At 41.6% G+C, this 14,292-nt stretch overlaps 2 protein-coding genes across 7 annotated transcripts in view; one reads left to right on the forward strand and one right to left on the reverse strand.

The window, feature by feature from the left end:
* LOC143325735 (uncharacterized) overlaps positions 1-14,292 on the forward strand; it is a 155,775-nt gene that overhangs the window by 12,381 nt on the left and 129,102 nt on the right. Inside the window, exons 3-4 of the mRNA XM_076739028.1 lie at positions 8,614-8,670; positions 14,051-14,089. The gene's annotated coding sequence lies outside the window, so the exon portion shown is untranslated. The remainder of the gene's footprint in view (positions 1-8,613; positions 8,671-14,050; positions 14,090-14,292) is intronic.
* frmpd3 (FERM and PDZ domain containing 3) overlaps positions 1-14,292 on the reverse strand; it is a 78,644-nt gene that overhangs the window by 11,017 nt on the left and 53,335 nt on the right. For 5 of the 6 annotated variants that reach the window (XM_076739021.1, XM_076739023.1, XM_076739022.1 and 2 more), the window contains 7 exons: positions 7,160-7,272; positions 6,902-7,056; positions 6,651-6,753; positions 6,300-6,345; positions 5,443-5,547; positions 2,167-2,274; positions 11-142 (listed from right to left, as the gene is read on the reverse strand). In XM_076739021.1, the coding sequence (XP_076595136.1) occupies positions 11-142; positions 2,167-2,274; positions 5,443-5,547; positions 6,300-6,345; positions 6,651-6,753; positions 6,902-7,056; positions 7,160-7,200 (690 nt within the window). In that variant the 5' untranslated portion in view covers positions 7,201-7,272. Of the gene's footprint in view, positions 1-10; positions 143-2,166; positions 2,275-5,442; positions 5,548-6,299; positions 6,346-6,650; positions 6,754-6,901; positions 7,057-7,159; positions 7,273-14,292 lie in introns of those variants that run through there. The other variant, XM_076739024.1, reaches the window with a different exon arrangement.

Consider the following 14,292-nt stretch of genomic DNA (forward strand, 5'->3'; position numbering starts at 1 on the left):
GGTGTCTTACATGAGTTAGAGGCTGGTTGTCCTGCAGCAGATGCAACTTCTGATTCTGGTCCAGACCACCTGCCTCCAGCACCAATGCAAAATGCTCTATGTAGCGCAGTGAGAGGCGGTCCTGCAGGGAGGAGATCACATCCTGGAAGGGGAGCGATGGAAACAGATTAGAGATTGAAATACATTTCCACAGTAAGAACATTCTGTTGCAACAAAAATATATATCTGATCCACAGAGGCAATTTTCAACCTGAATTCACATTGTGTTTGTATAGGGTAGTTTCTCAAATTGATATCCTTGAGATCTGTTTAGGCTCTTTACTTTGATATCGTATTTGTCATTTGTGCAATGAGAGCTTCCATAGATATTCTTTATTCTGCACAGTGAGCGCATCCTATTTAAGAAAATAAAATGTCGGGGTATGCAGGGCAAGCTTCTGCTCTTGTGCAGATCAGTATCTTTGAATGATGCAGAGCTTTCCTTATCCTGTTTCTAAAAGGTACAGAGAACACTGTCTAAGGGGAAATTCACAGTTTTTACTGTGGGCTGTGCCTGAGGATAAGGTTTCAGCATCTCTTTGCCCTTAATGTATAATAGGCATGGACATTAAAAGGTATTCTCTTGTTGTGATATGTTACTGCTGTTTGCCCAAATCTGAGTTTGGAGGCTCATTAAGAGGCTGTTAAGTATATACACTAATGATCTGCCCTCCATAAATAATTTCATTGACATTTGTTGATGTAACCTTTGCAGCAGCTGTCTCTGAAAAACAGGGATAAGCAGTTTTAACAGTATTGACCTGTGCGATTTGCATTAAATGACGCCTGGGAAAGCCAAACAGTCAACTGAAGTACCCACAGAATACTATAGATTGTAGCCTAAAATACTGCAAGAGAGCTTCTTTATTTGACACACAGTCTAATGGGCATACAACCAGGCATCCTATAGTGTCATTGATTTCATCTGTGGTATTGTTTTATTGATTCAGGCCTTTTTATTATGCTGAAATTCCATTTAATTAGGCTGACAGTGGCGAGCTCCCTCCATTTCTCCTTTAAAGTGCTGCTGTGTTCCTCCTTTTCTCCCTCAGTCTCTCTCCATGAGATTTGTGAAATCTAATAGAGTCCATTTAATGAGTCTGCTCGGAGATGTCAGACTCATCTTAGAGGCTGACATAGAGACAGAAATGACCTCTGTCTGACTGAATTCATTTGTTGCTTTATGGCCTTAATCACATTACTGAGATTTTAAACTCTAAAACTGAAATCTTGAAGAAAGAAAATTAAGGCTGAGCAATTACTCCTAAGATACAAACTTGAAAGTAAGGCTTGAGCAAATCATGGTTTGAGTTCATGTGTCATGTGTGGTAGAAGATGATTTTGTGTGGGAAGATGTGGCTTGCATTGATAATTGCTCCATGTGTAGCTCCAAAACAATCATTATATTATACTATGTTAAAAATCCATCATAATTCAATGTTTTATCCTGGATATGCCAATAGACAATAGTCTGACCCCTTTTTTCATGTGTTTATGATATTGGTCTTTATGTTAAACCTATAGTAATTGATTTTTTTTTTTTTTTTTTTTTTTGCCAGCTGGGGGCAGCGCATCAGGCTGTAAACACAATTGTGACATATTATCTCTTTATTAAGTTGTGTGTTAGTGAACATGTGCTTAGTTACACACCCAGCAGACAAGGAGCAACATTATCATTCATTTGAAGTCATGTTTCTGGTCACCTGACAAAAATTCCCTCTCCTGTTAGCTCTGTTTTGGTTCTTAGCAGCTCCTGGGAAACATGTTTGGCTGTTTAGCTGCTAAATGCTCCACTGTATTCATAAGATAGTCACTAATTTTGTCTGTCTGCCAGCTGGTGCTGTGCTGGTACTGTACACTTAGTCTTTAGAGTTTTTTTTCCTGAAAACAGAGGCCGAAAAGCTGGAAAAGTCACTTGTGAGAGTCACTAAAATACTGCATAGAAGTGAGGGGAACTGCAGAGCTGGGTGGTAACTATCTGTGGGTTCATCACTACGAGCGACCATTACACATAGTCATTTGATCCAATGTTAATATGAAAATTGATTATAGCCGCTTTACGTGAAAACCACTATAATGTTCAAATTCAGTTATTTTCCTGTGTGCACAGCTGTAGTGAATACATACCCTTACAGTGGTACGGCTGTCAAATGTAAAGGACTTAATCTGTCCATTCTCCAAGAACACCTTCAGCACATTTGGTATGAGAAGCAACGAGTCGTCCTTGAGCATTGTCTGAAAGAGATTTAGAGGGAAAACAGCGTTGGTTTAGTGAAAAAAAAAAGATGTTACGTGAGAGAATGTGCCAAAGAGGTAATCAGGAATTATTTTTACAGCACAAACACAGTCAGCTGTAATGGTAGGCCCGTGCTTTGTTACTGACACCAGCAGCACCCAGGACACATCAGTGTAAAAGAGCAGAGCTGCATGAGAGACATTGAGCTGTTAGCCATTAGCATTCGGGCAGAAAATGACTTAACAAACTGGTCAGGAGAGCTGGCTCTGTCCTGGACCGCCCTCTGGACACCATCGAGCAGGTGGGAGAGAGGAGGGTGTTAGCCAAGCTGACATCAATCATGGACAACCCATCCCACCCCCTGCATGAGACAGTAGGGGGTTTAAGCAGCTCCTTCAGTAGCAGATTGCTGCACCCAGTGTTCATGCATCCATTCCTACAGCTGTCACATTGTTTAACGCCAGCATCATGTAATGTAGCACTGTGTTGATGTCCTTTCTATGCAACAGTATGCAATACTGCAATACAACATGTGACATTGGCAATTTTCTCATAAGAATATTGGCATTAGTATTTTTATGGCATTTAGAATGTTTATAATCTGTACATAATGTACATATGCATAGGTAATTTTCTATTCTATAGTCCTGTATAACTCTTTTATCTCCTGTATACTGCCACTGTTTTTTCTTTTTGTAATACTTGCTAGACATAATTTCCCTGGTGTGGGATCAATAAAGTCTTATCTTATAAAAAGTAGTGAAAAAAATGGAGGTCTTAAGGAGGAGTGTTAAAAATCAAAGATGCCTTATATGAACAATGGAGAGACACTTTAACTGAACTCTGGACAGTCAGTGAAGGAGTAAAACTCTGCCTTCGAATGCCCGACCTGTGCATTGTATCGGGATCAAAGAGGAGCTTATTCAATTCAGTATGTATGCCATGCAAAGAAAATTGGATGGTGGGATTGAAAGTATTCATCACTGAGTTTTGTGAGTGGAGGCATAAGAGGAGAGGCCTGATTCAAGGTTACTGCTTTTACTCAGAGCACTTGTTAGAAGAAAAGTTATGATATGCAGTAGTTCAGTTGATTCTTACTTGGATGTGATGTGACAGGCACCCTCCCTTACCCTTTTTTTTTTTTTTTTTTTTTTTTTTACTCAGGGCTTTTTAAGAAAATGACTCAGTTCTCATTATGTAGTTTCAAAGAACCAGAGTTGTGATCAGAGGGAAGGAAGATGTCTAATGTAATAAGATAAACTGAGGGCTTTTATTGTGACATGTGGCAAAGATGCAGAAGGAAACAGCCTTGTGGTCCAAATGAAATCTTCCATAATGGACCAAAACAAAATCAATTCTTATCAGTTTCCTGTTTCTTCCCTTTTTTTTTTTTTATCTGATGATGGGATTTGTATAAGAACAGCAAGCAGACATTACTCATGACAGTAAAGAGATGTGGATTTATTGCAACAATGTATCTCAGAAAATGCATTTAGTTGAAATGGAGAGCTGTGTCCACAGCAGATGCCCAGCAGTCTGTTTTTGGGAGAACTTAAGTATTCAGTAGGCTCAACAAGCTGTTCTTCTGTGCAGATTGGAAGCGGCTAAAGTCAGAGTTATGAGTGAACAGATCTTTCTCCATACTGCAGCATTAAAGCATGGGTGAACCAGTGAAGAGACGCCACAAACCCTTTGTAAGCCACCACCTTTGCCACCATCTCACCATCCGAGCTGCTGCGGATTTGTCACATGTAGGAGAAGTGTTATGAGGAGCAAATCACAGCTCCACGCTGGCGAGGTGGCCAACACTGATAAGCCTTCTGATGATCAATAGCAGCTTGCGGCTCCTGAAGGCAGAGATTTAGAAATGTCTTGCCTTTGGTTGAGGGGATGGTGGCTGAAACATGTGATCATTACCAATCATAGCACCCCCCTCCTATCTCTGCATCGACAGCGCCTTGTGTTCTGTTGTTGAGCTCTAATCAATTGAAGTCACAATTCTAAGAGAGAAAGGAGGAGGAAGATTAGTGGAACATTAATGGAACTGTTGGCCTTTGCTGGTTTATGGGAATATCTCTCACTACAACTAAAGTCTTAATTTAGGTCTAATAAGGCAAATCTGTGGGTTCACATGTTGTTGATGACTGGTACTACCAGGCCAGAATGGAGAGTAAAATCAGCTGTAACAAAAAGCGAGCAGTCTGCCTAACACTCTCGGTGGGTTTCATCCAAAGGTTATCAGAGACCTGGTGGTCCATGTGATGAGCAATCCTGTTCTTTGCCTTCTTCCATTAAGTTCAGGTGAATAGAAAATAGAATGATGTAATAGCCTTTCCTCCAACTTCTGATTCTTTATTGATTGTCTGTTGCTCGTCATTTTCGTGCTCCCACTTTATTCACAGTATAACCTCGTTTTCCCCTCATAGATCCTTGATTGACTGCCAGGCATTAGGGCGCGTAAGAAAGTTTTTGTGGTGGGGAGGTATATTTAATTTCATCATTATAAAGCTGCAAAATGCTCCATCCAATTTCTGAAACATAACGCTTTGTTGAAAACGAAACTGCTCAAGAAACTGTTTGACCTCTTTTTTTTTTTTTTTTAAATATAATTCCATCTCACAAATCTACAATTTGAGATAAAAAAGAAACATAAAAGTTAGACAACCCTATCTTTAGCAAAAAATACAAAAATCTCCTTTTTCTGACCTCAGTAATTAATTTGCATGCAGCCTCTCACCTCACACATATGCCACACAGCAGGTCTTAATTGCACAATGTGTAATAGCTTAACCCAAGCCACTTAAGTGTGACTTGTAGCTTGCAGATGTTGATGGATCAGGTAAGAAACTTGGGAGCCGAATAGCTCAGCCATATGCAACCAGGATATTGCAGCTGATTTCAAAATAAATGTTTGAGTGCCTGTGAACAGAGGTTCAGGTTGCCCCAGAGAGTGTTTGAATCAGTCAGGAAAGCAATTTATTCAACGTCAAACCACCGGACCAGAGGCTCACAAAACACAGTAGAGGAGCTCAGACTGAAATACAAGGACGCAGAGAGGATGATTGAAGGTTTGTGCCATTGCTGGTCAAACAAAAGAAACACGCATCGGGAGAAGGAGGGACAGGGTAACAGCTTGTCTTTGCATGCACATGACTAGTTGAACTTACTGAGTCTGGGTCGCTGATGGACACTTGCTCTGAAAAGCGCACTTTAGGCGGGTTGGTTCGCAGGCGGGCCTTTTTGGCTGCACTTATGAAGGCAGACTTAGGTGACTGAGGATGAGAAGAGAGAGAGGGAGAGAGAGAGAGAGAGAGAGAGAGAGAGAGAGAGAGAGAGAGGAACTCTTGAATCAGCTTCAAAGAAGAGACGTAAATGAGAGAAAAGCCTCTGTGACTGCCAGTGCTAAAGAAACGTGTGTTGGAGAGCTCGCTAATGCTGCTGCAATGCGACAACTGCAAACCTGCTTCCAACATGAAAGTTGCCTGTTAAAAGTTTAGTTTTAAACTGTTTTCCTTGTTGGTTTGAGCTCAATAAATAATGTCAGCTGCTTAGAGACAAGACATAGGCCAATCCCTGCAGAACTGTTGCATAACTCATGAAATAATATATACTGTAGGTCTGAGATTATGACGTGGAAAAAAAAATCTGATTTAAATTTATTTTCATCTTCTAAAAATATCCAGGATCAGTTAGACGGCTAAATAAACAGCATATCTCTATTTCCTCTATATGGGTGGATGCACACACACAGTCTAGTCAATAAGGTCTCATTTAGGTGTTTATGTGCCTACATGGAGCTGTTCTGAAAGAGGTTACCAGAAAAAGAAACTGTGTGTAATGTGTACTCATGGCCATGAATACTAATGTATGTCTGCACTGCATTAGTCTGCATGGTTGGAACAGGATACTGTATGTGTGTTTCTGTATGACTCAGAGTGACAAGAGAAGTGTTAAGACTGCTGAAGAGTGAGAGAAATCCTGAGGGAGAGGAACATGAAAGAGAGTGAGTGTCCCATTATACTACCTGATGGGGCTGCAGCACAGTGAGAACTATAGTGTCTTTGCAGCGTCTATGGAAAGACAACAGAGAGTGGAGTGGATTAGATAACGCCACGTACAGCATGGTATTTGGAGAGCTTCTCCGGGTTTATATCTGCCATTTCCTCGCTGTCCTCCAGCTGCAAAAGGACTGACTCATCCACAGGTTTGTGTTGATATAACGCATCACCAGCAGTAAGAAGCAGCTTGTTCCTTTTGATCCACCCTCTTTACCCGTGTCCTCTTTACCTCCAATCGCCCGTGTGGCTGGTCCCCTGTCCCTTACCCTCCTCCTCCCCTCCTCCCCTCCCCCTCCCGGGACAGTAAAGGATGTTACCTTACAAGGTCTATGACTCTCTCTCGGGGCGCGTCGCTCACCGTCTCCTCGTTAATGGCCAAGATCTGGTCTCCAGGGAGAAGCTTGCCAAAGGAGGGGCCGTCTGCAGATAAGATGGGACACGCAGCCAGCATACAAAGTCATATACATCCAGTAAAAAGGAAAGTTTAGTATGAGTTAGTGTAGGATGTGCTTAAAGTGCCATCACTCTCCCTGTATGCTTGCTTTCTTACATGCACACACACACTGACCAGCAGAGACGGAGCGTACAATGACAGGCCTTTGGCTGCCTGCAATGAAGCCGAAGCCTTGAATAGGGTGGCGCTGGATGGTGACCTGTCGAGCTGAGGCAGGACTTAGGGTACCACTGTCCATACCATCCTGGCTCTCCTCTAACATTTCAGAGCTGCAGAGCACACACATGAAGACTCATCAGTAAAAATAAATGTCCAAGTGCATTTTTAAAATGAGGAATGCTCTCAGCTCAGATCACGCGGAGCACCGTGTACCTGTCACATGCGTTCGTGTGTCCATCCTGGACCTTGGCCATCCCCTGAGAGGAGGGAGCAGCATGGGACAGGGTTGCACTGCAGAAGCCGTTTTCTGTTGCGCAATCATTCACCTGCACAGGAGAAGGAGACAAAGGGATGCCAGCATAGAAATAAGATACCCTCCTTTCTGCACGGCAAAAATACTCTTTTGTAGCATTTTGTTTGAAACCGCAGCTTGTCTGAGCACATCCCGAAATGCTGCTAAATATGTAGCTGAAAAAATGTAACATTCAAGATTACAGTCCCTGACATCTTGCACTGTCAACAAGCAGCATTTTGCTCCTCATAGGCTTCTGCATTGTAGTGGAAAAAAATGCTCAGGATGGAAGTAAAAATGTGGCCATTTTCTGTGCTAAAAGCAGCTGACATTTGAGGCCTGCCTTTAGAGAAACTGCAATTATCAGAGACCTACAAAAATAATGCACATAGAGTATGTAAGACATTAAGGTCTCCGAATCTGCCAGCCTCTTTCAGTGTGGACCAAGCTACTGCTGTGAACCACACATGCTCTTTTACAGATGCCTGTGTGGGAGGCAGTGAAAGCAAGATTACTGAAAGACTGCGTGCTACTTTGTGTGTGTGTTTGTGTACAGGACACGTGGGTTTCTGTGTTTGTGGCAGAAAAATGACTGAAAGAAAAATGGATGGAAATGATTGTGTGAGGGGAAAGAGAGCCAGATATTGATGCTCATATCTGTGATCTAGGACTCTGATGATTGCTGACTAAAGATGAGACACTGATTGTGATGTTAATGGCGCAGATGGGCTAAAACAGAGAGAGACAGATAAAGAGCACATCAGTACTGCTCGGGATTATTATGCAGGGATACGCTGTTGAGAGCAAATACCTTTCTGAGTGCCACAGGCAGAGAACAAACTGTCAGTAACGGGAGGCTGAGTCACATTAGTCAATAGTTCAGATTCATATTCTTGTCACTTGTTGTTTCTGATAACAGTGGCTTATGTGGGAGCACGGCTCATTTACAATTCCAGTGATGCATTACTGATCTCTACCTTGTGACATGGTATCAGATGAGGGCTGATGTATCGTAGATAGGTTTCATATTGAGCTCGGTCCATGGCTAAAAATCCATTACAATACATGCGCTTTGAATGTCAATTACACTAATCATTTAAAAAGATTACATTTGAATAAAAATTTCTGTATTCAGTATTCAGCTGACTGACAAAGGATCATCTGTCTGTATCAAAGGTGTGCAGCGGTGACAAATGATGCTGCACCAGCTGGTTCTGCTGCTAAAAAGGATTACATGTTTTTGATTGAGAATGATTATTTTCCCCTTTGATTCTCCCCGTGGATTCTGACAGTGCACTTCTCTCCCCATTTCATTCCCCTTCTTCTTCTGTCCCCCTAATGTCTTCTTCTTTCCACCATCTGTCTCCCTCTCCAGTTGCTGGGAGGACACCCATTCTGTTGGATCTGTGAGGAGGTGCCAGCCGTTCATCAGGTGTGTGTGATTGGTGTGTGTCATTACAAATGCCAGTAACTCCTCAGCACCTCTTCTTCGGTGCAGAGGAGCCAAGATTTGTGACCGCAGCAAAGAGACAATATAAATATCTTTGTTGTGAATAGCCTGCTCTTGCACATGGTCCATTATTCACAGAGCCTTTGTTGTAGTCTGATAGTCCCCAAGTCTTTTGTGCCCATCAGGATCAAAGCAGGAAACTGAAAGACACCTGAAATTGTGCAGTGCCACCAATATCATCATTGCATTGGCACATGCAACTGTTCTGTTCGTAAACAGAGGACTACATATGTGTTTTTGCAGCTTTAAATGCTTAACTTAATTCAGAGATGAGTTTTGGCATTCAAAGTAAGTGAACTGAACAGAAGGGAGAGCGATGAAGGTAGCCGGGGGACAGTGAAGCTTACGCGTCTGCAAAGATAAACAGCCATTCAGCAGAGGGGCCGACCTTTTACTGAGAGAGGACGCCAAGGAATTCTGTCAAGAAATGATCCCCAAGGGCATCGGCAGGCCTGCGTGTTGCTATGACGACAGCTCTCGGCAGCTTGTTGGAGCCGGGGTGGACGGAGGGATGGTGGGTGGATGAGAGTAGTGATGGGGCCACACGCTCTTCTATCACCCTGCAGCCACTGTGGCCAGATGCCATCATTTCCTCGGGCAGCAGAGGTCAGGGCATCACATACCTGCTCTGCTCCAGTGTCCCAGTCTGCACAGGCTCAGCAGGCCTCAGGGTCTGGGAAGAATGACCTTTCGCTTATTATCCTCCCAGACCTGCATTCTAACCGGTTTATCTGTATCTTGGTGGGACGCTGCATTTCATTCAGTAGCGTTGCTGAATAGTTGCAGTTCCAGTGTGATAAGCTGTTCAAGCCACAGGCTGAGGGATCTCTGAATCGCTCATTGAGTCTTTCAGTCAGTCAGTCGACCTTAATCAAATTTATCATGTAGTCAGAAGTGTTGATGCAACTCCTTGATCATGTTTAGTTTGTGATTATGTTGACCTGAATTGCACCATGTTGTATGGCGTTTCTGATATTTTAAAAAAACATTGAGAAATAAGTATGATAAGATTCATGAAGATTTTTGGCTCATTTATTGGTTTTCACTGGATGTACCTGAAGTGTACGCCCATTAATCTGACAATTCAGTGTATAGGATGACCGTAATTCATACAAAGAGAAAGAAGAGAAGTAAAACAAGAGGATGAATGTGCGGTATTAGTATATTTAAGACAAAACAAGACAGGAATAAAAAAAAAAGTACATGCAATTATTTTAGTTAATAATTGAATCAGATGAGATGAATATGCAGCTAAATGAACCAAACTGAAATATTTCTTTGTTTCTCTTCCCCTTTTTTTCTCTTGCATTTTGTAATTTATAAACGATAAGATTTTAAAATCAATTCCAGTAGTGGCAAAGAGAGACTAACGTGCGCTCCCTCTTGTTATTGTTAAAACACCTGTTGCTGAGTTGTACTTGACCTATGGCTGTTTCTCGGTTAGCTCAGAGACAGAATTCCAACAGAACGGGCAGGTTGTCACATTCAATGGAAAGTTAAGCCTGACATTAAATCCAGGTCTTCTATGACTAAAAAAGAGAAAATAACCAATGGCCAAATGTCCTTTGTTACACACAATTACATAAGTGCAGCCCATCCAAAAATCATTTTTAATGTTTCTGTAGGACTGAATTGCATTTTTGAGAGGAGAGTAAGAGCTCATAGTTGCTGAAGCTACTGTGGAAACTGGATGGGCTCTGCAGGAAATTTGCCGTGAAGGAAGGCAAATTAGTTTAGCAAAGATGAAGTACATCGCATTGTGAATGCTTACAGTAAAGGCTGAAAGCTGCAGTCCTGTTCAGGAAAATTAGATATACCACTGAGAACCCTTGAGCAGAGGGTAAATAAGTTGCCTCCCCTGTAGCTGTCCTATGTTTTGTGTGGTGGACTGCAGACACTTGCAGTCCTGCTGCCAGTCAAAGCGTTTGCTCAGCTGTTTTCCACTTTTAGCTTAGCTTTATTTATTATGTGCAACACGTTACAGGTCCATTGTTGTCTGAACTGCACTTCAGTCACTGTGTGGAAGTTGTCTCGTGTCTAAGAAACAAGCGTGATTCTTGGCTAAGAGGATGATGCTAAAGAGCACCTTATTTCACTCTGCATCTGTCTCAGACCATATTATAATATTAAAAATTCCAAAATTATATAAATCCTTAAATACAACACGCCTCTAGAAATCTTGCTGAGACCTTGAAGATACATGCTTAAATGTCTGGCAGTGATTAAATTGATTAAATGCGTTTGTAAGGAATGGTGTAGGAAAATATGAAGAACTGCTGATGTGGCCTATTTAATTATATGGCTAACTTGTCAATAGACATGCTCGTATGGAGGATGTTCAGCCTGACAACACTGATTTATGCATTTAGGCTAAATGAAAGCAACATTATTTATGCTCGTGCAACATTATTCAGACTTAATTAGTTTAGCCAATTCCCACATGGAGGGGCTGTGGCTTAGCCTTTTGGATGCTGTGTCTCAAATGTAGATTCTTAATTATGGTTTAATAGGAATTAAAGAGTCCATTCCAGTGACAATTAGCATGGCACTTCCACATGGCTCTCTGAATTATCTGGCTACTTACCCTGTTGATGCTTCAGGAATTTTCACTTATTTTACTGTTGCACTAATTGTTCATCTCTCTGATTAACTGCATCTGAATGCCTGAATTATAAATTATAATTTGAATCAGAGATGGAATCAACTGCAGAAACTTGGGAGTTGTGCTGCACTAATTGGAAAATGAGGAGAGTCATAAGTGACTGTATGTTATTGGATCATTGCCTTGAGAAGCCAGACAATCGGTGAGCACTATCTCAGTGATTATTTATTGACTGACAGACAGAAGAGCAGGCAGAGCTTATATCCTCTGACTGACTAAATAATTCATGAACATCAGAATGTGTCAGCATCAGCTCTGGCATTTTGTGAATTCAAATCCAGTATTTTCTATTGTAACATATTTGCACCATAGTTGTGTAATGCTCTGTTAATGATGACAGCCTACCATATTAGAAAACTGCTCTGAGTGGACTTAAAGTACTTTTCATCATCAAGTTGAACCTGTGCATGGCAGCAGTGATTAGAGGTACTCAGATGGCCTCCAGTGTTTTACCAACACAACCGACGTGGCTCTATGGATGGCATTCTGGTCAATCCACCACTGAAATCTCTCAAGAACTACTGGATGAAATTTTGTACAGGCAGTCATGGTCCCCAGTCAGCGAATCCTAATGACTTTGATGTTCCCTTGAGTTTAACTGAAGCACCATCATCTGTTCAGAAATGGACATTTTTCCAATAATTTGATTTATGACCAAATATCTACAAAATCTATAACATTCCCTTCAGCCTCAGCCTCACTTTATGTTTATCCTTATAAAGCATGCTAACACACTACATAAAGAAGGTGAACATGATAAACATACCTGCAGAACATCAGCATCGTCTTTCTGAGCATGTTAACATGCTAATGTTAGCATTTAGTTTTAAGCTCTGCTGGGCCTGTAAATACTGTCTCACAGAGCAGCTAGCATGGATAGACTTGCTGAAAAACATCTTTATTCTAGCACACTTGACAGGAGCTACTGTTTCATACTGGCTCAGTCTCTTACACACTCTTGCACACACACGCACACAAACACACACACACACACACACACACTCACGCACAGACACACACAAATAGTCAAACATTGAAACGTATAGTCTGTAGTCATAAAATAGATAACGTATAAAAAGATGTTTTTGTGCAAATTTCTTTATATCTTAAAAATATTGTGCTCAAAATCACTATTGGGTAACATATTAAGTGTAATTTGGAACTGCAATCAATCAGAGCAATACTATTTTCTTGGATGCTTGAGCAGGGTCAAGGCGACAGGGATGAATTACTTCGACTGGAACACAGCCAGACAGTAAAAGAGGACAGTATCTGTGATGACTTACACAGTCATACACACACAATGATGCACTCTCACACATGAACCCCCCCCCCCCGGAAATGTGTTTTTCAACTGTGGATGATCAAATGACTAACAAAAATGTGAAAAACGTGTTATTTTAGATGTTGGGTGGAATCACTGTTGTGTTACATCAGTGGTGACACAAGAGTGTTCAAAACAAACAATATTCATCTCTTTTAAAACTACACTAATTCGCTCACCACATGCACACTGTGTGCATTTAACTGCTGATTCAGACAAATCAAACAAATACACATAAGAAGACGAACAAGGTAATTGCAGTGTTAAATCGCTAGATGTGTATCAGTCAGTGTTTGCATGTGTCCAAGACAGATTTGCTGTCTTCTCTTGGGAACCTCTGAATAGGAGAAAACTGCAATGTGTGCAGCTTTGCTCTGCTTCGTGACAAGATACATCTTAACCAGAGCTTAAAATATTCTGGCCCACAAACACTAGAAAAGTTGATGCGGTATAAAGATGGTAGATCTTTCATTTTCAATCACTGCTGTATCTGATTTTACAGACATATGTATACAAAGTCTTGTTGCATACTCATATTTCCCATTCAATCCTCTGTCAGACTAGAGCGCAGGCTGCCAGCATTTCATATCAAATGTAACAAATCCTTGAATCTGCAAAAATCCTGTTAGGATTATGAAAGAGGCGACACAATAATCTCCGCAGTGTACTGTGAAATGAGCCTTCCTGGACAAAGATACTCTGCCTGTCACATGTCTGGCCTCTAGGAAGCTGCAAACATGAAAGTCATTCTGGCAGCATGGTCACCACTGTCTTCAATCTGTTTTCAATTGCTGGCTGTGATAAAAACCCTTGCTAAATATTTATGCTGTGTTTTTTGAAAGGATTTGTGGTGATAGACAGCCCTTTCCGCTGAGAGAGCCAATCAAATGAAGCCATCGGCACTGGGCCTAATCCTTTCTGTCACTGCAGGCTGCCCGGGCCAGTCCTGCAGAAATCCTGCAGGACAACACAACTGGGGAAATGTGGAAAGTGAAGGCTGATATATGAAAGTCAGTCCTGGACTTCCTTACTGATAAACCTTTCATTGTGTATTTTATCTACAGGATTAGATTATTTAAAACCTGAGGCAGTTTCTCGCCTGAAATTGGAAATAACTCGCGCCTTTTCCATCTATTTTTCGAATCCTTCCTCCTCTGTCGTTCAGCATTACGATGCTGCTTCATTCAGTCTCTAAATCACATGCAGTACCTCTGCATACCCATGCATACGCACAGACACATTTTTTGTTATAATTTACATTAACATTAACTTTCCTCACTGTATCTCCCATCTGATGTGTTTTCTCACTCTTGCAGGTAGATTCTCCATCAAACCCTTCTCATCACTGCTGCCAGGTAAACAATACAGACTCCATCTCTATAAGCCTCACTTGACACACTGGCTGCTTGTATGTCTGTCATATAAAATAAAGATGCGGACTCAAAGATTTGTACAGCTGCAGGACCCATCCCTCTGTCTGTCCCTGGCTGTGTTCACCTGCTGGCTTGCCTGCCAGCATGGCTGCATCCTTTCCTCTCTTCACACAATGACCTCCCTG

Source organism: Chaetodon auriga, chromosome 9 (assembly GCF_051107435.1).
Source record: "Chaetodon auriga isolate fChaAug3 chromosome 9, fChaAug3.hap1, whole genome shotgun sequence".
NCBI lineage: Eukaryota > Metazoa > Chordata > Actinopteri > Chaetodontiformes > Chaetodontidae > Chaetodon > Chaetodon auriga.